The sequence below is a fragment of the Leuciscus leuciscus genome, assembly GCF_965113295.1.
Source record: "Leuciscus leuciscus genome assembly, chromosome: 11".
NCBI classification, from domain to species: Eukaryota; Metazoa; Chordata; class Actinopteri; order Cypriniformes; family Leuciscidae; genus Leuciscus; species Leuciscus leuciscus.
In genome coordinates this window covers 14,774,290-14,797,832 of record NC_138735.1, presented here as the reverse complement: position 1 = coordinate 14,797,832, position 23,543 = coordinate 14,774,290, and the positions used below count along the sequence as shown (strand labels likewise).

General features: G+C 43.0%; 1 protein-coding gene across 1 annotated transcript in view; it reads left to right on the top strand.

Annotated features, from left to right (window-relative positions):
• The window catches only part of pou6f2 (POU class 6 homeobox 2), a gene marked incomplete at its 3' end in the record, with an annotated part of 121,139 nt that overhangs the window by 64,917 nt on the left and 32,679 nt on the right, over positions 1-23,543 (top strand). Inside the window, exon 5 of the mRNA XM_082183998.1 lies at positions 10,182-10,576. Coding sequence (XP_082040124.1) covers positions 10,182-10,576 — 395 coding nt within the window. The remainder of the gene's footprint in view (positions 1-10,181; positions 10,577-23,543) is intronic.

Sequence of the window (23,543 nt, the reverse complement as noted above, 5' to 3'; positions counted from 1 at the left end):
AAGTGTGTGTCTGTGTTTCTCAATTGTCAAATGTGTGTGTGGAAATATTAGTCAGGAGAGCAGTCTGTTGACATGGCAGGGTTGAGAAACAGAAAATGTGTGACTCTGTTCATCCGCTTTATTACGGTGGACGATTCACACCCCATGTGAGTTATGTGTTAAGGTGAGGAACATACAAGTTCAGTCCTTGAGGGGGCTGACTGTGATCATTGCAATCACTTCAACATCCGCAAGCTACGATACCGTTTGGCCCTCTTCTCGAGGGAAAAGGACCGATGGCTCGGGTCCCGTTGCTGTCGAGGCAGTGTTGCGACTTTGGTAATGGGGTTCGCAGGTTGAGTCAGCGGAGGCGGCGTTTGAGATGGATGAAAATGTCCTATCTCTCGTGCTCTCTGCTGACACAGAGGTCCCCGTTCTGGATCTTGAAGCTCGCTCTGCAAATTCTTCAGACCAGAACGAGGAACTCATGCTATCTGCAGCTGTTTCTGAGGGGTTGGATGTAGACATCCGCACATCCGCACATGAACAGCCTCCCCGCCGCCATCTCCTGTTCTTCCCTGATCTCCACACTGAGATGTTGAGATCATAGAGGAACCCATATTGCACTTACGTTTATAACCAAGTCACAGCCACAGCCACATACACCACAGTGGTCATGATGCGTGACCAGGGGTATGGGACAATGAAGAGATTTAGATCAAGGTGAGGGATTAGGGCCTCAGGCGTTAGAAGAACTCAGTCGAGCCACAGATTTAGCCCGTCATGCAATCAAGCAGATGGGCCGTGCTATCGTCGCGCTATGGCTGCCATGGTTGCCACAGAGAGACACTTGTGGATCAACCTGACAGGCATCATAGAAAGAGATGAGGCCTTCCTCCTTGATTCCCTGATTTTGCCTTCTGGCCTGTTCGGCGACGCAGTTAGCACTGTTGTCAACAGATACCAGGCGGCAAAACGTTAGTCTGTGGCATTCAAGGAGGGATTCTGTGGCATTACAGCCCTTGCTGGGGGCGAGCTCCCATAGAGAGGAGCAGAAAGAGAGTGTGGCTTCTTGAGTCCCACCCCCTGCCACGCAAAGATATAGGGGCCAGGAGACGCACTCAGTCTAAGCTGACCAAGGGAGATCAGATCTGAGAGAGCTGATTTACGCAAGTGCAGCAAAGAAAAAACCTGTGGGAAGTCGGTGCTCACTTCGTCATTGTGTGCTCGTTTTCCTTCAGGGCTCTCTGGAGGCGTTTCCTTTCAGTTGGTTTGGCTGTTCCCTGCCAATTTGCTGCTTCAGGGCACCCGAAACAACCAATTCTATAAAAAAAAAAGTGATCTCTCTGTCAGACTTTGTGGCAGTGTGGCAACTTCTGCCCAATATCTCCCAGTGGGTATTGAACACTGAGTGCGTTTACATGCACGTTCTTAACCCGATTATGCTTAATAAGCCGACAATGCACATGATCATGTAAACGCATTAACCCGTTTTCCTTTCCTTTTTTTTAATGCTTTATTTAACATCACAACCGATATAGCAAATGAAATACTCTGAGTCAGATATGCAAATAGTACGTCAAGTTAATAGTGTCACAAATTCAATTCGAAGCATATTAATATCGAGTTCTTTCCTTCGGCCAAGCCCTGTCTCCATGCACGTTGACAGGGTGCATGGATGCTGTCCTGGTCCTAACCCTCCTCCGGGGACAGCCAGCTTGTGGAGGAAACCTCATCACTCTTTGCATATAAATTGCCTAAAGGTGAGGGCAGTGTTTCTAGCATTGAAACATATTGAACACACTTCTCAGGGGCTACCACGTGTTGGCCCGTACGGATATCATGTCGGTAGTCTACATCAATCGCCATGGTTGCGTTCGTATACCCTTTTCAAACAGGCACAGCAGACCCTGCTCTGTGCAGAAAATGAATTTCTATCTTTGAGAGCAGTTTACATTCCAGGGCATACAAATGAATGAATGAATGAATGAGGCATTTATATAGCGCTTTCATATGTACTTCTGTAGACCCAAAGCGGTTTACAATCATATCAGGGAATCTCTCCTCAACCACCACCAGCGTGCAGCATCCATTTAGATGATGCGACGGCAGCCACAGTACAACTGTGCCAGTGCGCTCACCTCACACCAGCTATAGTTGGAGAGGAGAGAGTGTGATAGGGCCACTTCAGTGGAAGGGGATTATTAGGAGGCCATGATTGGCAAGGGCTAATGGAGGGAATTTGGCCAGGTTACACCCCTACTCTTTACGAGAAGTGCCGTGGGATTTTTAATGACCACAGAGAGTCAGGACCTCGGTTTAACGTCTCATCCGAAGGATGGTGCTTGTTACAGTATAGTGTCCCCGTCACTATACTGGGACCTTAGGACCCACGCAGACCACAGGGTCAGCACCCCCTGCTGGCCTCACTAACACCTCTTCCAGCAGAAACCTAGTTTTCCCAGGAGGTCTCCCATCCAGGTACTAACCAGGCTCAACTTCATCCACAATTAGTGGAGTCCATGTGGAGGAGGTATGGCAGAGCGGAAGTGGATCTGTTTGCCTCTGAGGAGAAAACCCACTGTCCTCTCTGGTTCCCTCACACCTCCAGCTCTTCTGGGGTTGGATGCTATGGTGCAGGCATGGCTGTGGCTATGCCTGTACTCCTTTCCCCTGATAGCTCTGATCTTGAGAGTTCTAGCAAGGGTTCACCAAGATCAAGTTCACCTTCTTCTTGGTTTGTGGACCTAGTATCTCTCCTGGAAGGTCTCCCATTGGAGATTCCAGTCCAGATGGATCTTAAGCACAGTAGATGATATTTCATCCCTGACCAGAGATCTGGAAACTTTGTGTCTGGCCCCCGAGGGGCACCAGCTCATAGATGCTGGTCTCTCGGCTGATGTTGCTAATACAATTCAAAACGCCTCGGTTACGACTGTAACCTCGGTTCCCTTTCAAGGGAACTCCCGTTGCGTCGAGAAATGACGCTATGGGAACGCTTTGCGTGATGACGTCTTGAAGCACATGTAAAATCAGTCCAATGGTGTGGCGGAACGTCAGAGGCGGGTGACGTCACGTACCAGGAAACTATAAAAGCCGGCCCAAAACAGAAAACGAAAGCTTCGTAAAAGTCTGAAGTCGAGCTGACAGGCATGAAGGAGATATGGCAGGGCGACGCAACGCTCGTTCCCTCTTCAGGGAACCGAGGTTACAGTCGTAACCGAGGCGTTCCCTTTCAAGGGAACTCCCGTTGCGTCGAGAAATGACGCTATGGGAACGTCTATACCAACCCCTCCATAGCTACAAATGTCTGTCCTGTGTGAAATCCGTAGAGCAGCACTAGGAAGACAAAACATGAGACCCTGGAGCAGAGTCTAGATCCAGAGAGTAAAACCTGACGAAAGTGTGCGGTGAGGACCAGCCTGCCGCATCACAGACGTCCTGTAATGAAACTCCTGAAATAAGGGCCTTAGAGGCCGCCATACTCCTCGTCGAGTGCGACCGGACAGCCAAAGGAGAAGGCTGCCCAGCCGCCTCATAAGCAAGTGAGATAGCCTCGACCACCCACTTGCTCATCCTTTGCTTAGACACCGGGCCCCCTTTGTTAGGGGACCCAAAGCACACAAATAATTGATCACTTTTACGCCACAGGGCAGCTCTGTGGACGTAAGCGTCTAACGCCCGCACAGGGCAAAGCAAATTATTAGCCTCCTGGTCAGCATTTTGAAAGGGAGGAGGACAGAAGGCCTGCAGAACAACAGGTCTGACCACATTAGTGGGGACCTTGGGGATATAACCCGGTCTCGGATGAAGGAACGCTTTAACCATACCCGGAGCAAACTCTAAGCATGACGGAGCCACCGACAATGCTTGAAGATCCCCTATTCTCTTGAGAGAAGAAATAGCCAGAAGGAAAAGAGCTTTCAGAGTAAGAAACTTCTCAGGAACCTCCTCAATGGGCTCAAAGGGGGCCTGGGATAAGCCTTGTAGCACAAAGGACAAATCCCAAGGTGGCACCCTAGAGCGAACTGCAGGCCTCAGCCTCCAAGTGCCACGAAGGAAACGAGATACCAAGGGGTCTTTCCCCACAGACATTCCACCCAAAGGAATGTGGTAAGCACCTATGGCCGCCACATAGACCTTTAAAGTGGACGGGGTCAGACCTGCAGTGAACCGTTCCTGCAGGAACTCCAGCACTGTACCAATTGGGCAGTGGACTGGGTCCAACCGACGGTCACTACACCAAGAAGTGAATACTCTCCACTTCAGGGCATAAAGTTTCCTCGTGGAGGGAGCTCTGGACTGTAGAATGGTCTCAACAACCTCGGTTGAGAGAACTGACTCTATGAGCTGGGCCCCCTCAGAGGCCAAGCCCACAGGTTCCACAGTTCTGGCCGAGGGTGAAATATCGAGCCCTCTGCCTGGGACAGAAGGTCCCTCCTGACGGGTAACTCCAGAGGATGCCCGTCGAGGAGGGACACAAGATCGGGAAACCATACTCTGCCCGGCCAGCGCGGGGCTATAAGAAGTAGATGGACCCGGTCCCTGCGAACTCTTTCCAGAACTCCCGGGAGCAGAGCAACTGGGGGAAAGGCGTACAGACGTAGCCTCGGCCACGTCTGTACCATAGCATCCAGTCCCAGAGGAGCTGGATGCGTGAGGGAGAACCAAAGTGGACAGTGAGACGTCTCTCGAGACGCAAACAGATCCACTTGTGCTCGGCCAAACTCCCTCCATATCAGCTCCACCACCTCGGGGTGGAGCCTCCATTCCCCGGGCCTCGGCCCCTGCCTCGACAGAGTGTCTGCTCCTATATTCTGGACCCCGGGGATGTAAGCTGCCCTGAGTGACAGTAACTTCCCCTGGGACCACAAGAGGATATGGCGTGCCAAGTTGGATAATGGGCGCGAGCGCAAACCCCCTTGGTGGTTGATATAGGCGACTACCGATGTGTTGTCCGTATGTACTAGCACATGGTGCCCCCTGAGATCTGTGATAAAGCTCCTCAGAGCCCGGAAGACAGCTAACATCTCTAGGCGATTGATATGCGAGGAACGATGATGGTCTTCCCACAGACCTTGAGACGAGCGACCCTCCAGGATCGCTCCCCAGCCCGTGAGGGAAGCATCCGTCGTTAGCAATTTGCGACGACAAGGAGCTCCCAACACTGGGCCCTGGGACAGGAACCAAGGCTTCTTCCACATAACCAAGGCACGTAGGCATCGCCGCGTGACCTTGATTGTGCGAAATGGGTTGCCCCTCGGGGAAAACCCCCTGGTCCTGAGCCACCACTGCAGGGGCCTCATGTGTAGCAGTCCAAAAGGTATCACGTTGGAAGCTGCTGCCATGAGACCCAACAGTCTCTGGAACTGTTTGACAGTTAGTAGCTGGCCTAGCTTTACACTTTTCACAGCTGCAAGGATGGAATCTATCCGTGGCGGTGACAGGCGCGCCTGCATCGACACAGAATCCCAAACCACGCCTAGAAAAGTGGTCCTCTGTAGTGGAGAAAGCACACTCTTCTTGGCGTTCAGCCGTAACCCCAACTCTTTCATGTGGGCGAGAACAACATCTCGATGTTGAACCGCCATCTGATGCGAATGAGCTAAAATCAACCAATCGTCGATGTAGTTCATAATGCGAATACCCTGGAGGCGCAGTGGCGCCAGAGCTGCATCCATGCATTTGGTGAAAGTGCGGGGTGATAAAGCTAGGCCGAATGGAAGAACTCGATATTGGTATGCTTTGCCCCCGAAAGCAAACCTCAGGAACTTCCAATGACACGGACGGATGGATATATGGAAATATGCGTCCTTGAGGTCTATCGTGACAAACCAGTCCTCGGACCTGATCTGTGGCACGATCTGCCTCAATGTTAACATTTTGAACTTGAGCTGCATGACTGACTCGTTCAGAACTCGAAGATCTAAAATGGGACGCAATCCCCCGTCCTTTTTTGGAACTATGAAGTACCGGCTGTAAAACCCGGTTTCCCTGCTGGAGGGAGGTACATATTCTATGGCCCCTTTCTCTAACAGAGTGTTCACTTCCTGTTCCATAACCAGAACCTGCTCGGGGCCCACCACTGTGGGCAGGACCCCCATAAACCGAGGTGGGCGTTTCTTGAATTGTATCTGATACCCTTTTTCCACGGTCTGCAGGACCCAACGAGAAACATTTGACAGTAGCTTCCACGCTGTTAAAGATTCTACTAGAGGTACCAGCCTCTCGAGACTGGTTTCTGGATTTTGTTGCTGTTGAGTAGTCGGTTCGACGCCCTGTAACGGCGAACCGGCAGGGAACGACCGAACAGACTGCTCTAGCACCCTCCTCGGAGGGGGCGGGCATCCCGAGGCCACTACGTTTCCGGGTGGACCTTGAGATATGTGCTCGCCGGAGACCGCTGCGCCCTGTAACACCAGAGGTGGCAGGGTTGGCAGAACGGTCCCCTGAGGGCACCGAAGAGAGACGGGCACCGTAAAATGAGGTGTTAACCGCTCTGCTTCGGGGGGGACTACCCTCATTTGTCCTGGGTCCTCGGACGTCAGGACTTTTTCCCAGCAGCCTTCTTGGCGGTAAGAACGGTCCGCAGATCCGTTCTACCCCTCGAAGACTGCTGGGTTTGAGCGCGCCCTCCGTGTCCCCGAGGTTTTTGTGGGGGAGCACGGGAGGAAACGCTCTGTTTCTGAGTGGCACGGTGCTCAGCGCTCTTTTTAGAGGAGTGAGGCTGCTCCCGCTCAGCAGCCTCATAGAAAGAACGGCGGGGGAGAAGTCTTTGGAGAGCAGCTGCTTGTTTGGCAGCTTCTTGTGATTTTGCTACTGCACTATTAACTGCATCGCCAAATAAACCAACCGTGGAGACCGGAGCATCTAAGAGAAAAATTTTTTCTTTATCTTTAATGTCGCTCAGATTGAGCCACAGATGCCTCTCAGTGGCCACCAGGGCTGCCATAGACCGCCCAATTGATCTGGCGGTCTCCTTGGTGGCCCTGAGAGACAGATCTGTGGCTCTGCGTAGTTCAGCCACAGTGTCGGGACCAATACCCCCGCCCTCCTCTAAATCACCCAGCAGTTCAGCCTGATAGGCTTGCATAATAGACATCGTATGCAGACACGCTGCTGCTTGACCAGCGGCTGCATACGATTTATGAACCAGGGAAGATGTTGTTTTAACTGGTTTAGATGGAAGTGTAGGAGTCTTCAGGGAAGATGCCGTTGCTGGAGAGAGATAGCTCGCAAGCGTCTCTTCCACCTTCGGCATCTCCCCATAACCATGCTCTTTATATTTATAAATGGAAGAGTAGTGGGATGTGTGTGGTGAAAATACTCTGTATGACACTGGTTTTTCCCACGATCTCGACACCTCGGTGTGGAGATCGGGGAAAAACGGAAGACTCCTGCGCTGGGGCTGCGCACGAGATGGCAGGAAGCGTTTGTCAAGCTTGCTTTTTGAGCGAACGTCCTGCCTATCCTCTGGCCACTCAATGGAAAGTCTGTCAACTGCTCTAGTGATAACATCGAGCAGTTCCTCAAACGCGTGAGACTGAGGTGGCCAACTCCTCAGAGCTGGACAATTGCAGTATTGGTGCCTCTATCAGGGGGGAAGAAACCGCAGCGCGTGCTTCCGCACCCTGATGAGAGGCACTGGATCTGTCAGATTGATGCTGAGATAAGGCAGAGCCCGTCTCAACATCCACTGACAGATCCATTTGCGAACCCCAGGTCTGAGATCGCCGCCGAGCCTCAGCCGCGGCGGGACCCGAGCCCTGGGGAACGTGGTCGGGATTGAACCGAGCCAAACGGGATCGGAGCGTACGCAATGGAAGCGCACAGCAATGCTCACAGTCACCACCCTCGAGTGCTGACTGGGCATGCTCCTCTCCCAAACAAACAACACAAAGAGTGTGTGTGTCACCTCCCTTTAAATAACGCGGGCAGGGATGGACACACACTCGATACTGCTGCTTGCTCGCCATAACTGAATCAATATATATATATATAAAGACAGACAACACCAAATAACAAGGACAGATTTCAACACAGAGCGCAACTGAAGACTAAGAAAGCTTTCGTTTTCTGTTTTGGGCCGGCTTTTATAGTTTCCTGGTACGTGACGTCACCCGCCTCTGACGTTCCGCCACACCATTGGACTGATTTTACATGTGCTTCAAGACGTCATCACGCAAAGCGTTCCCATAGCGTCATTTCTCGACGCAACGGGAGTTCCCTTGAAAGGGAACTCTAGAGCTCCTTCTATGAGGAAAGCTGTATAATCTGAAATGGCAATTCTTTGTATCTTGGTGTCAGCAATATAATGTAAACCAAGTTAAAAGCACTGTCGGTTCCGTACAGAAGTTCCTTCAAGAACGTCTCACAAAGGGGCTGGCTCCAGCTACTTTAAAGGTGTATGTGGCCACTATCAATGCTAACTACTCACCTTTTGATGGAGCTTTGTTGGGAAGACATCCTCCTGAGTTCACGAGTTCCCTCCTGGGACCTGGCATTGTTCCTAGGAGCCTTGACAGAGGCCTCATTTGAACCCCTAGAGTCGGTTTCAGAAAACAGTCTTACTTGCAAAGTAGCTTTATTGCTAGCCTTGACGTCACTATAAAAGAGTAGCAGAACTTTTGTTCTGTGGTTGGTCAGCCAGTTGTTTTGTTGGCTTTCTTTCCTCTGCCTCATGAGACGCTTTAGCAGGAAAGCTTGCATCTGTTATGTCTGGTCCGTGCCTTGAGGATCTCTGTCCACCGCTCAGGCAAGTGATGTAAATCCTCTCAGCTTTGCTTTGGTGGTCGCAATAGAGGTAATGCGGTCACCAAGCAACCTATTTCGCGTTGGATTATGGATGCTTTCTCCTATGAGGCGTATGGAATGGCCTCTAGGGGTCAGGGCTCACTCCACTAGGAGTATGGCATCCTCCAAAAGTCTTGCTAGGGGTGTGTCATAGCATGATGTATGTGCTGCGACAGGTTGGTCCTCTCGGGACACATTCATTAGGTTTTACAGTCTAGATGCGGATTCAGCCCCAGGATCTCGTATACTTCAGGGTTGATCCAAGTTTGATTTGGGCTCAACAGTGTTTTGTGCTTGTACACAGCTTTTTGGGCAGACTCTTTCTTAGGACGTGGGGGCATTGGTATGGAAGTTCCCATAATGTCAATGCAGCCATTTAGGAGCCGTTTCTTTTTCTTTAAGACTGTTCGTTACATAAAAACATGGATTGGTCTAATTTGAAACAGAAAAGTAAGACTGATTACTTTACCTCCTAGTTTGTTGTACTAGTTCTTAAGACACAGTCTTAGCATAATCGCTATGTTTATGCAACTGACCTTAACTTCTACTAGCCTAAACAAAAATATCAGAAACAAACCATATTTTCAAAGTCACAGCTTAGATTTAAATTAATTTATTATTAAATCTTATTCTGAATCATTGTATTATTGCATTGTTGAGCATAGCAATAAAGACGCTAGGGCGCTTTTTTGCCCAAATGTCTTGGACATGCAACATTTATGAGAACGGGTTGGAAAAAAAAGCCTCTTAATTGTCTCCTAGGGCTCCATCTCACAGTCAGGCTTATCACACACCAGACATGTAATTCTGTCCTCACTTTCTCAAGTTAAAGGCGGACAGTCCAAAACAGTGATTCTAAGCACCATACAGGCAAAAGTTCACTTCAAGTCAAGAATGAACAAAGTGGTGTCATTGAGTTTAAAGTAAGGCATTTGAAAATACAGCGCAAATGGAAAGAGAAAGGGTGATCTATATTAATTCTCTATATGAATCATATTTATTCAAGCCACAAAAAAAAAAAAACTGTTACTGTTGCCTTTGGCTTTTGGCTTGCTTAGTTGGGGACACTTAATATTCAACAATATTATTGATCTGCCTGCATTGACATAATTATATGAGAACTGAACTGAACTGAGCTGAACGGTGACATCACTATTTTCTCCAGAGTGGCTGTATAGATAAATTAACTAAATTAATAACTTTTTTACAACAGAAATGAACCATCACTGAACTTACCTAAGCTGGCCTATGACACTATTTTCTTCTGGATCTTCTAGATCTGCTGTACAGCCGAAACCCCTTGTTGTTAAATTCAACTTGAATTGGCTTTTAAAAATATATATTTTATAAATTCTTGGCTTAGATCATGAAAAAAATCAACATCTTCCTCCTTCTTTCTCTCATCACAGCTACCTCATCCCTAAACTCTCAGCTCCAGCATCTCCAACAGCTCCAACAGCTACAGCATCACCAGCAACAGCATCATCATCATCAACAGCAGCAGCAACAACAACAACAACAGCGAGAACGAGAACGAGAACAGCGTGAAAGAGAACAACAACAACGAGAACGGGAGCAGCACCAACATCTCTGCGGCCCAACGCATCACCAGCCACCCAGCCATCATCAGCTCACTCCTCCGATCCAATCACAAGTGTCTGGACCTTCTCCAGGCTCCGCCTCCACCTGTACCACCTCTAATCATAGCTCAGCTCAGCCTCCCCAGTCTCCGCCCCCTCACAGGCAAAACCAATCACCAGCTCGCAGCTTGCCATCACCTGTTACGCCTCCTCTACCACTACAGGTAAGATTGGAAAATATTTTTTTTTATTGTATTTTGTTTTATTTTATACCATTAAAGTAATGAGTCAAATTCACTAAACACTTCTCCTTTAAAATAATAACTGCATTTTGCATTCTGCATTTCTTCTGTTTCAATGTATGTTATTTTATACAATTAAAGTAATGGGACGAATTTGCGTAACACTTCGCATTTAAACCAATTAACTACACTGTTCTCCATTCATATTATTTTGTATCTTGCATTCATACATTTATTTTGTCTTGCATTCATACATTTATTTAATAAATATATACATATTATATTGTATTTTATTTTATTATTTTATTTTATTTTAAACCATTAAAGGGGTCATGAACTGCATTGTTTTATTGTTCCATAATATTTCCTGGTGTGCGCTTATAATGTTAGTATGATTTTTACATTAAAAATTTGCATAATTTAGAAATAAAAGGCATTTTTTTCTAGCCTGATTTTAGCCCTCTGATTTGAATGCTCTGTTTGAAGGGGCGTGTCTGCTGTGAGACTTCACTGTAAACGTCCACTGCTGTGATTGGCTAACATATTTGCATATGAAATAGCTAGAATTACATGTGAAACTCTCTCGAAAACTTTTAACCCCTTTTTTACTATTACAGCTCTCAAGGTTGACTAATTGTGAAAAGTGTTGATTATAGCATTATATTTAGATCTAATGCATCATATTTAGATTATGGCTTGAAAAGTTGCAGTGGATGAGCATTGTAGCCGATCACAGATAGGTTGAGTGCATGAATGCAGCGATCTCGTCATTGCAACTCAAATTCTGCACACTGACGAATCCTTTCATCATAACTAATAGTGCAAACACGATGTGAGTAAGAGATTTGTTTATTATAAGGGGAGTTTTGGCGAGAGTGAATGAAGTGAACAAAGGACCAAGTTCTTACTGATGTGGTCTGGAACTTCATTAAAAATATAGTTAATCTACTGTACTCTTTCCTAATGTTGGGATCAGAAGGAAGACTGTGTTTTTTCACAACTTGGCACTGCTCAGAGTCTTCGGAGCCATCTTTATCGTTTAGTTCTGCATAGACCTGCATTTGCCTCTCTCGTTATTTTTCTACTACATAGACAGCCATAAAGTGGCACATTCCACAACCTGTCGTTCTGGCAGATTGGCTTCAATATAAGCATGAAGACTGAAGTTTTGAGCTCTGAAACTTACACAATGTTTTTATAGTAATGACCTATTATATGTCAAAAGGTCAAGGGAATTTTGATTTCTCAGTTCATGACTCCTTTAAATTAATGTTCAGAATTCACTGAACACTTCCACTTTAAAATAAAAACAGCATTTTTCATTTTTGCATTCTGCATTCTTCATATTTTTTTTAACGTTATTTTATATTATTAAAGTAATGGGTCAAAATCACTTAATACTTTCCATTTAAAATAATAACTGCATTTTTCCTGCATTCATGTGACAACAGTCCAGAATTTTAGGTGGTTTTGATCTGGAAAAAAAGAAAAAAACAATGTGATATCAAAATAAATGCCTCACATTTCCAGACAGCCGTAGCCAGCAGCCTTCCTTGTATTGCTCCTCACCCAGTTCAACTCTTGTTTACACACTAAAAGTGAAGTTATTTAAAGCTATAATATAAGTTGACTTGTGATGGGGAGCAGCTCCAGAGTGCTGCATGGCACGGGGGCAGCAGAGACCGATCGGCTCAATGTAATGACCCCTAAATATGATGTCGCCTCACTTAAAGAACTCATTCTTCTACATTATTCACAACATGTCTGGAAGAATGGAGCTTTGGAGTGAGACGAGGTCTAGGATGAATGTTAGAGAATGGGGCAGTAATTCAATTGAATGATTGAATCTGTCTGGGGAAATCTTGGATATTACAAATATTGTTTCTGGAGGAGGTGCCTGTTTGCCAAGCCTGTCCCTGAAAAAGAATGAAAATTGAAAGTTTATTGTTAAGAGTTTATCCAAGCCATCTTGCTAGCGACAGCAATAGACTATTATTGGAAATGAAGAGCTGCGGAATATTGAATTACGAGTAATGATGTTTTTGGTGTAACTAGATTTGAAACAATTTTATGATAATCACTTATTGACATGTTGTGAAAATGTATAGTATATGCACCCGATTGAACCAGATTAGTTTTCAACATATTTTATATTTTGCAAATAAGATCTTGCATTGGGAAGTCCAAAGCACCATATGTCAGTGATGACTGGCTAAGATGAGTTTGTTGATATTTTATTTTGTTATCTGTTATTGTCATGCAGGCTTATAAAATTGAAACAAACTCCACAGATGGCACACATGAATCTTTGTTGCTTCAGTTACTGTAGCTCATGTCTTTTAAAGGGGTCATGTCATATCAAATTTGCCTTGATCTGACATTTTCATTAATAAAAAAGCTTTTTCGACCTCAAAGCTCCCTCAAAATGAGCATTTATTGGAACTAGTCTGCAAAAACAACTGCAACTTTGTGTAAAACTAAATATGACATAAAATATTTACTAATATTACCATGTATGATCTGACCTCTTTATTTTTTCACACAGCTTGTGTTTTAAATGGGAAACATAAGTTATCTTTTCATATCTTCTGTCTGTCCATCAGTTCCTCCTCTTCCTCTTCTCATCTGGCTGTCTGAGTCCGTCACTAATAACATGTCCTCCTCCCTACATGTCCCAGTGGTTTCATTTTGGTTTGAGAGAGGCCAGGGTCGCCTCTCCATCCTTCCCCGCATTCATCAGCGTCACAGCCCTTATTGCTCTGTGCTGTACCACAACCCCACTTCCCCTTCCCCCTTTTTATGGCTGCCATCAGTTTAGTCATTTATTTCACCTTCTGTCCCTCTGCCCGGCTTGTATCACCAGCTGGACCCTATGGAGCCCCACACTTAATGGTCTCCAGAGCCCAGAACTAGTGGTTTCCAAGGGATTCCTTAGGAAAGGCCAGCCATATATTTCTTCATTTATAGTTGAAGCACACCTAATTCGATCTGTCAAGTTATCATCAAGCCCTTCTGATACGTGATTCAGATGTTTCAGAGGTGGAATAGATTAAATGGGGGTGGGGAGTGACAATGGGGTCTCCAAAAACTTGGCTTGGATGCATGATGTTGCCAGCATCAGTATATGCATCCTCAGGTCTAGATGTTTGTGAATTGTCTTAAATGGAATTATTTATCTGAGCATCTGTGCACAGGTTTTACTTCATATTTGTGGTTGTATAAGGTGTGTTGTAATTTGATCTGTTTTAAGGGAGGATGTACAAGCTAGTCAATATTGCAAAAATGAACCCCAACATGGTGGTCAGGAAAGGGTTTATTTTGCGATAATTACTGGTTGCTTATACATTATCCTGGTTCAGGGTTACTAAAGTTAACTAAAACTAAAACCATAAAAAACGTTTCCGTTACTTAAAATAGAATAAATGTTAACTGAAATGTCAGCTATTTTTCTCACTTCCATTTAGTTTTTAGTCAACTTAATGTACTTAACTAAAACTTATAAACCAAAATTAAAAGTAATAAAAAATATGTAGACATTAAAAAAACTAAAACTAATAAAAATGATAAAACACAACAATATTACTAAAACTTGAACTAAAATAAAAATAATGGAAAACATAAAAATAAAAAGTAATTCAAAATATGAATACAAACTGTTATAGTATCTCAATGATACTAAAATAACACTCCTGATTTTTACGTCGTCTTAAAGCTGTAGTCCGTGGTTTTTCCTCTTTGTCGCCATCCCTGTTCGAAATCTGCAATTGCAGTTATGTACTTGCTCAAAAAATTATTTTGGATAATTTTTAACCCAGAAAAGTTACGGAATGCAGCTTTAAATAAATAAATATTGATGAACAGCTTCACAATCATTTGCAAAGTCAGAGAAAGTGTCTTTGATAATACTGAAGCAACCCTTTTTAATATTTTAGATTTTAAAATGACAAGATTCAGAGTTGTAGCCACTTTTATATTAGGTATTACTTATGAAATATAAAATATTGCCCAATACAATTAATCCAATACAATTAAATATGAGTTGTGTGAGCAGGCTAAATACTTGTACTTACCAGGGTTTTAACCAAGAGAAAACTGCATGAGGACCCAGAATAAAGCCTTGAGGAACACCCTTCGCCTGGTGTGTTAAGAAAGCTTCTCTACAGGTTTTTGATCTTTACTCTCTGGTTTCTTTATCCTAGGGGTCCATGATTAGATTTTACTGCCAAGAGTCATGTGTGACCCTCTTGTTAATCTAAAGAGAGAGTGGCACCAGAGACGACAGCGTCATTACCCAGCCCTCCACTGTGTGAGAGTGAGAAAAATAGAGCGATAAGTGTGCATGTGTGTGTGTGTGTCAGGAGTCAGAAGGGGTTTAAAGTTCCCGCTTCATCGGGGTCCACATTACCACTTAACCAATGTGATTGTATGTGTGGCAGGGTTTGCAGGCTGCCTCTCCTGAGGGGCTGGAGTCCGTAATTGGGCTTATGTGTGCGTCTGCTTGAGAAAGTTACAGCATACTTCACCTGAGTGCTGATACCAGCCTTTAGGGACAGCCACAGTTAGACATTGCGAACACCTAGAGAATTTTGGGAATGTGTATTTCCAGGGTTTGTCATAATTATGCCTTCTGGTCACACAGGTACCACCCCACCCTCTTGCTTTCTCTTGCCTCCCATTCCTCTCTTTGGGTGTAATACTTTTGGTAAGGGAGGGCAGACAGGTCTCCTATTATCTGAAGACACCTAAAGACACAGATAGAGGCCTTCTGTTGCTGAACTGACAACATGACAGCGTGTTAGCATCCCACTCTGATAATACAACAGTCAGTGTGTCCAGTGTACGAATCTAAGTGCTCACTGTCTGCACTCTCTCTCGCTCTTTCTTTCTCTCATTTTTCTTGTCTCGTCTTTTTCTTTATTTGGTCAAAATTTCAGACAGGGTGTTTTGTAAGTCTCTGACACTGAGATCCTTTAGACAGTTCAAATTTATGATTTTCTAGTAAGACTTTTTCTGTAGGCTGTGATGTTTATACACCGCGTTTAGTGCAGATTCGTACATGTCATTTGGTTTAACTAAAATAAAGAAACGGCAACACGCACATTATTAATGAGAGCATTATTAACAGATCATTAACTACGTTTACATGCAGCCAATAACCCGTTCAAAACCGGGATATTAGCAATAACCCGGTCGCGCACGGCCATGTAAACACCGGCAAAAACCCGGATATGCTCATATCCCGGTTTTTAAAAACCCGGATATTATACCTGGGGTACCCCCTTTCTAACCCGAATATTTGGTCATGTAAACGCGTAACGGCATATCCCCATCAAAAGGGACATTGATTTGTGTTCTGCGCATGTTCTATTCGCAAGGAATCTTGGTCTTTTGAGTATAGACGGAGCATACAGAAACCCGCGTGCAGTATACCGGAAGTAAACAAGAAGTAGAGGTAAACATGGGCGAGACGCAGCACAGCACCACACTTTTGGAGCGAGGAGGAAAGCGCAAACAAAGGCGATCGCTATCTGCCCCGAACTATTCATTATCCGCGTGCTGCTGCTGTTGTTGTTGTCTTTGGATACAGGAAAAAGAATCGGAAATGACGCATATTGCGTCTTAAGGAAGTCCGTACGTCCAGACGCTAACCGCGCGTCGCCGTTTACATCGGGATATTGTAAATTCCATGTATACAGGAGTAACTCTCTCTGCTCACGCATGTAAACGCGTTATTCCGAATGTTTCAGAAACCCAAATAGTGACCTTAACCCGACCATAACCCGGATATTGGCTGCATGTAAACGTAGTCATTGAGATCCAATATTTGGATTTGGAACTTATTAATGTACTGTAAATACAAATAATACATTAAAAAAAAAATCTATGAATTAAAAATAGATAGCAGTAAAGGAATAGTTCACTTAAAATTTTTAATTCTGTCATAATTTATTCACCCACCCAAGGTTTGAAACAATTAAATTTTTTAAGTTCACTATTTCTTTAACTACATTTTCAATTTGCATGATGGCCCATTTAAAGTTTTTTTTTTTTAAAGCTTATTAAAAAAAACTGTTTATAGCATTAACAAAAAAGTCATAAAATAACATAAGAAACAACAATTTAGCAATGTTTTGTCATGCACTTTCAAAAAAGTACACTATTTACACAATTTCAAAGACTGAAAAAGTTTGCTTAAATGGATAGTTTTCCTAAATTTTTTTAATTCTGTCATCATTTACTCATCCTCATGTCGTTCTGAACATATGTGACTTTCTTTCGTTTACGGAACACAAAAGAATATTTTGAAAATGTCTCAAAATGTTTTTTGTCCATACAATGTAGTTTTGGGCTCCATTGACTTAGCTATTCCACAACACTGTTACCAAAATATTACCATCACAATCATGTAAACAGAAAGTTTAAAACCTCTCCCATCCTTCTCTCCATCTGTTTTTGAAAAACTGTGATTCTTTTACCTCCCAGTAAACTCTCATTTGGAGAGCCAGCATTAGAAGAAGAACAAAGTAGGGGAGGTAGAGACTGGCTTTTGTGACGACAACCAGGCGGTGGAGATTATGAAATTTGCCTAAGTGTGTTAATTGGCTGATTAGCAGGGTGGCTGGATTTGCAGGTGCTGATTGATTGGAGCGACGGGGTTTCTCCACGCTGAGGGGACTCGGGGATTTGAGGAGGAGGGGGCGGCTCGGTGGGCAAGCTGGTTACACCAGAATTGATCTTAATTAGATCTGAGAGACCTGCCACAGCAGAATGGTCACAGCGATTAAAATGAAAAACAGGAGAAATTACTGATCAAATTAATCATAATGTCAGCCTACAGCTGTAGGTCTGCTGTAATTTGCCACTCCACTGGCTTACATCAGCCCTGAGCCACACGCACACACTGATCTGTGGCACAGGGAGAAGGAGAGCGAGGGAAGCAGAGCAGACCATACACACACACTGATGTAGGCACATATACAGTAGACACACTCGTGTTGTGATGATTTGTGTGTGTGCTCTTGTATATATGGTTTATGAAGACACAAATGTGTATAATGGCATGGCTATTACAACATAAACATGGTTTACGAGGCAATTTCCTGTGTCCTCATAAACCAAATGGCTTAAAAACATTCAAAAAATGCAGAAAGTTTTCTGTGATAGGTAGGTTTAGGGTTAGGGGACAGAATATACAGTTTGTACTGTATAAAAACCTTTATGCCTATGGAGAGTACATATACATATATTGTTATAAATGTATTAATGTTTTTGAAAGAAATGCTCTCCAGAGATGCATTTATTTAATCAAAACATTTTTAAATAACCGTTTTCTGTTTTAATATATTTTATTAATATTTCTGTGATATAAGCTGAATTTTCAGCAGCCACCCAGTCTTTAGTTTCACATGATCCTTCATAAATGAAACCAGAAATCCTCAAGAAACATTTCTTCTTATTATCAGAGTTGAGAACAGTTGTGTGCTTAATATTTTTGTGGAAACTCTGATAGATTTTTTTTTTTTTGATGTTTTTATGATTCTTTGATGAAAAGAACGTTAAAAAGATCAGAATTTATGTGGAATAGGAACGTTTTCTGGTGTCTCTCTCTTTTTCTCTCGTCTCTCCCAGCATGTCATACTACTGTGCGCTGTCTGTTCAGTCTTTGACCTTGCCACTGTGTCTGCCTCCATGGTTCCAGACAGAGAGACAGAAAGACTCTGGCCAAAAACATTTGTTCATTGGTGGCCATATTCTGACGCAATCAAATTTTTATATAAAATAAATACCGTTTTATTTTTTGAAGGACTTTTAAAGGGATAGTTCACACAAAAAAGAAAATTTGGTCACCATTTACTTCCAAACCGGTATGACTTTTATTCTTCTGTGGAACATCACAGAATGTATTCTGAGAAAGGCCTCAGGGTTTTTACTTCCCAATTCAGTACAATGGAATTCAGTCACCCAAACTATTAGCTTACCAACATTCTTCAAAATATATTCATTTGTGTTCCACAGAGGAAAGTCTCTCAGGTTTGAAACGGCATGCGGGTGAGTAAATAATGACAGAATTTTCATTTTTGGGGTGAGCTATGCCTTTATATTGACTTTCTGTGTGTGTGTGTTACAATGATGTAATTTCTTGTGGCTCCAGAAGTGATTAGTCAAATAACATTTAGGCTACATCTCAAGTGAAAAATTTATTTGAGCCTGTGCCCATGAGCAAAGATGCCAAAATTCTGATTGTGTACATCTAGGGGATTCTGCACCACCTAAAGAACTGCCACTGAGACAGCTTTAACGGACTATTTTCTCCAGGTATTAGAGACCACCTTGGTCTTCGCTGTCTCTCTTTCTCCCTTCTCTCAGACAGAGTGGCTTTACGGGTCTGCCAGGACCCACCGACCCAAAGTCTTACGGCAGTAATTACAGGCTACTGCCCGGTATTCAGCCAACGCCAATTTATTGCCTCAGAGTATGGCAGACTCCCCTTGTCTCCTCTTGCTCTCTCTGTCTTGCTCTACCGTTCCTAACTTTCATCGCTCTTCCATTTCCCTCTCACCTATCCCCTTTTCTGTCTCACTCTCTCGCCCATTCATACCTTCCCTCAACCTCTCTAGACTGTACTGCGCCCTTACTTGTCCATCCTTTACCCCCACTTTCTCTCCCACTCGCCCGTCGCGGTAAGACACACCCCTCCTGATGTACTGATGTGTGCCACGGGAGGCTCAGACCCACGAGTGCTGCAATTACGCCGGCCTCTTCTCCTTTCCTCTCATCTACCTCCCTCTATCTTTGTCCATTCTCCACCATTCCCCAGCAATCAGCCATCATTATAGCTCGTTCCTGAAACCCCATCCCTGCCAAGGTCAGGCGCCCTTCCAACACTCATATGATCATGGACAGACACGTATACGCTCACACATGCTGTTTTTGTTTCTCGCAGTGCCCCCTTATGCAGTTTTTCCCGTCTCCATACGCTGATCCTGAACCCTGCCCTTGAATTTCCCCCCATACACTAATTATCTCGTTTTTATTGAAAGGGAACAGCCTAATTTTCAGAAAATGATCAAATTTAGAGTACCGTTCAAAAGTTTCTGTATGATACATATTTTATGTTTTTGAACAAAGCTGCATTCAAAAATATGCAGCTATTATTTAATTATTAACAATTATTAATATTGTACAAATATTATTCAATTTATAAGAACTGTTCTTTTTTTAACATATTTAAAATATATATCATTTATTCGTCACGACTGTTTCCCGAAACTATATTGTCACAAATTTGTCATTCAACCATGTCTCTCTCTTTTTAATAATGTCACACAGGTGGTGGAGTAATCATTTCTTTTAACTAATTCATTTGAGATTGAATTAATGTTGGATTTTTTGTTATACATTACGGCCATAGCCTATCCAATTCAAATTTTTCCAGATTCAATCACAGGCTCCTTACGTACTAGAGCACGTATACATACACGTGCACACTTTTCAAAAACGGTGCTTTAAATCACTTGACAAACTAAAAGATGTAAATTAAATTTTTTTATATTTTTAAATGAAAGATATAGATTGTACTGGATGTCACCTTAAGTATTCTGCTCAAGATAAGGATGTATTAAGTCCTCATGTAATGCAAACAAGAAAGTGTGCCTCTAACCACTGGTAGAGAGCTGTTTTTCCAACCACACAAATTTGTGATGCTTCGTTAAAACTAAGGTTTCCTGAAACACAATCTCATTGAACTATGCTGATAACAACAGAACTTAAGACCATAGTTGATTAACAATGCTTTTGGGAAACGCGCCCCAGAATGGCAGCACAGCTGAAAGGTTTGTTTGAGCTGCGCCCTCTACTGTACAGGTGTGAGTTTGCATTTCCTTCAGTCTGAGGCTTGTTCATTTCACTTTTGGTGTGAAAGGGCATGTACATTTGCCAATAATAGATACAATAATACAAAAACATACAAGCAAGCCCAGTCCAGGTGAGAAAAAGTAATGCAGAATTAACGTTACATTACTTTCCGTAAAAAGTAACTAATGCCCTTAGTTACTTTTTTTAGGTTGTAAAGCAATATTGTAACACATTACGTTTAAAAGTAACTTTCCCCAACACTGGTTGCGACTCTTCACAAATCACTGCTTGTCAGGACTTTTCAAAATCCAATATATTCTGAATGGATAAAGTTGAGTCCTGCCCAATTATTATTATTATTATTATCATCATTTTTTAAATATCCCATTTCACTCGGCATATTACGGAATAAAGTTGTGTGCTAGTGTTTCAGGTTGCTAGTGTTTCAAGTTGACATTTAAAAATGTTTGTAACATAGCATTACAGGCTGCTTAAAGAGTGTGTAATTATAGGGTTGTAGAATTAATGTATGATTATTTTATTTACTAGCCGTGTTTTGTTAATTATTCATGTTAACTGTGTAAATGGAAGTTCACATTTTAAATGGCAAAGAAATATCTAACCTCTGTCCTGTTCTCATTTTTCTTTTCCTCACTTGCTTCATCCATGCCCTCTATGGTCTCTTTTCTCGCTCTTCTCTTTTTTTATTCTTCCTTCCCCTTCACCCCCCCCCCCCCCCCCCCCTCTCTCTCTCTCTCTCTCTCTCTCACACACACTCTGTCACTCACTCATTAATGCAGCCCAATAGACATCCCTCCTTAAGAAGGCAGAAAATTGCCTTACATAACGAAACTCCCACTATATGAAAATACAAATGTGCACTGGTGACTGAAGCAGAAAATAAGACTATTGCCCATCAAAAGTAGTACTGCATTTGGTATGAATAATTATAAAGCATGTGATGCAGCCAGTGAGGAAAATCTTGAGTGCTGAAAGCAAAGCAACTTTTTATTTACTCAAAATGAGGGATTATTTTCAGGGGAAAAAAAGGCAGCACTGGCATCAAGGAATTACAGTTTATAAGACCTCCACCTGTAGACATTTGGATCTAACATTTGCAAGTATGTCAATGACAATTTGACATTTTACAATGAGTTGTCACTTGCAGGTTATTATTACTTAAATGTGAAGTGACATTTTTTCATTAGTATTGGCAGATATTATTGTGAATAATCGGCTATGGGTATCAGTGGAAAAATTTACATCTGAAAAATTGTTGCATCTCTACAGTAGATTTCATGTTTTGTTTTTGTTTTGTTTGTTGCTGTCCAGACTTTCAAAAACACATCTGGATAATAAATATAAAATATAATAAATGTAAATATAAAATCTGGATTTGCAAAACATTTTTTTTTTGTTGCTGGCAGTCTGGAAATAGCCTCAGTACCTCTTTTCCCCTCTCTCTTAATGGGGTAATCCTCAAGGTTCTGTCCTGGGCCCCATTCTGATATGTTTTCTTCTTCTACAACTCTCCTTAATCGCTACAATATTTATCCCTGCATCACCCACTCCATATACAAATATAAAAAAAATTATTAATGTGGCATGTTAACACAGGATAATGGTGTGGCTGGAGAAAACACTTTTTTAATATCATTCAGCACTTAAGTTTCTTTTGACCTTTTTAAACTGCCCAGAGAAACACTGGGAAGTTTCTGATCAATGTTGTGTCCAAATGTTGTCAATTCATCATTCCACTTAGGGATGAGTGTTTGTGTTAAGGTTTGGTTGAGTCTATTTGCATGTGTGTGTGCGTATAAATGGATGAGTGGGTCAGGTTTGTGTGTGTGTGTATTATCGATCGGACCTCTGACCACATCATAGCCACAGAACCCTGCTCAGTCACCATTAATCTCGGTGCTCCGAGTTCTCAAATGGCAGCTGGCAGCCCCAGCTCCAAACCCAACCATTTCTCTTCATTAGCTCGGCTCACTCTGAGACGCCATGTGGAGGAGTAATCATTTACCATTATTCTAGTTATGAAACTCGCACACAGCTGACGCTGGCCTTTATTGAATAGAGGCCATCAAAAGATCACCAGCCATTGATTAAGCCAATATTAAAGTCATTCAAATGCGGATCTGTATGTCAAACAACAGCAAGTGAAAAGAGATGGCATTCTGTTCAAATGCCGGAGAGGAGAATTTGACATGATGAATTAAAATAGTTGAAGTTACCTCGGAAAGAGACATGCTGTTCCATATTTTCCACTTAGATTAAGACATGCAATATTTTGCTCTCAGTCATTTTAAGACAAACAACCATTGATCATTTTGCATTTGATGGTTTAATATATTTTTTTTGATCATTTTTTCATCATAGGAAATCTGATAGAGACCTTGTCTCTGGTGGCCAACGGAAATGTAATATGAACTTTTCACAAAACTGATGGTCCTACTGCACTGTTCGGATCTTCTTCTTCTTCTTTATGGAAATAACAGTGTTATATGTGTAACACTGCAGTCAGCAGTTCTGCTTGGATCTTTAGTATTGCAGCAAACATATTCTTTAATAAATCACATGGAAATGTGGACAAAACATTCTGGTAATTTTTCAGTAGGAAAAATGATAAAATATGGAATTTGTAAGTAAATGTATAAATAAAATGTACATTTGTTTAAACTGTACTGGAGGTTACCCAGGCCTGCCTCTTTGCAGCGAAAATAGAGCAAAAATGACTAATGGCTTAAAATTACTCTATGGATTTTGAGGGCCACAGTTATGGAAGCAGGATTTTATATAATGACACCAAAAGCAGTTAATTATGCTTGAGTTAATGAGTCACATGATTGACGGCCAGCACTGGGCAGTCCATCACACCTTTATAGGTACATTTGTCATTAATTTCCTTCCTTGTTCCTCTGTCATTTGCATTCCGGCCCGTTAAACGTGACCCCTTTTGCCCCCTCTTTTCCCAACATTTGTGCTTTTTATCTGATGAAGTGCAGCATTTTAAACAGCCCTTGTGTGCGTCAGAAGATGAGGCCCTTTATGCCGCCAGCGCAGTGCATCATGGGAAGGCTTGACCCAAGAA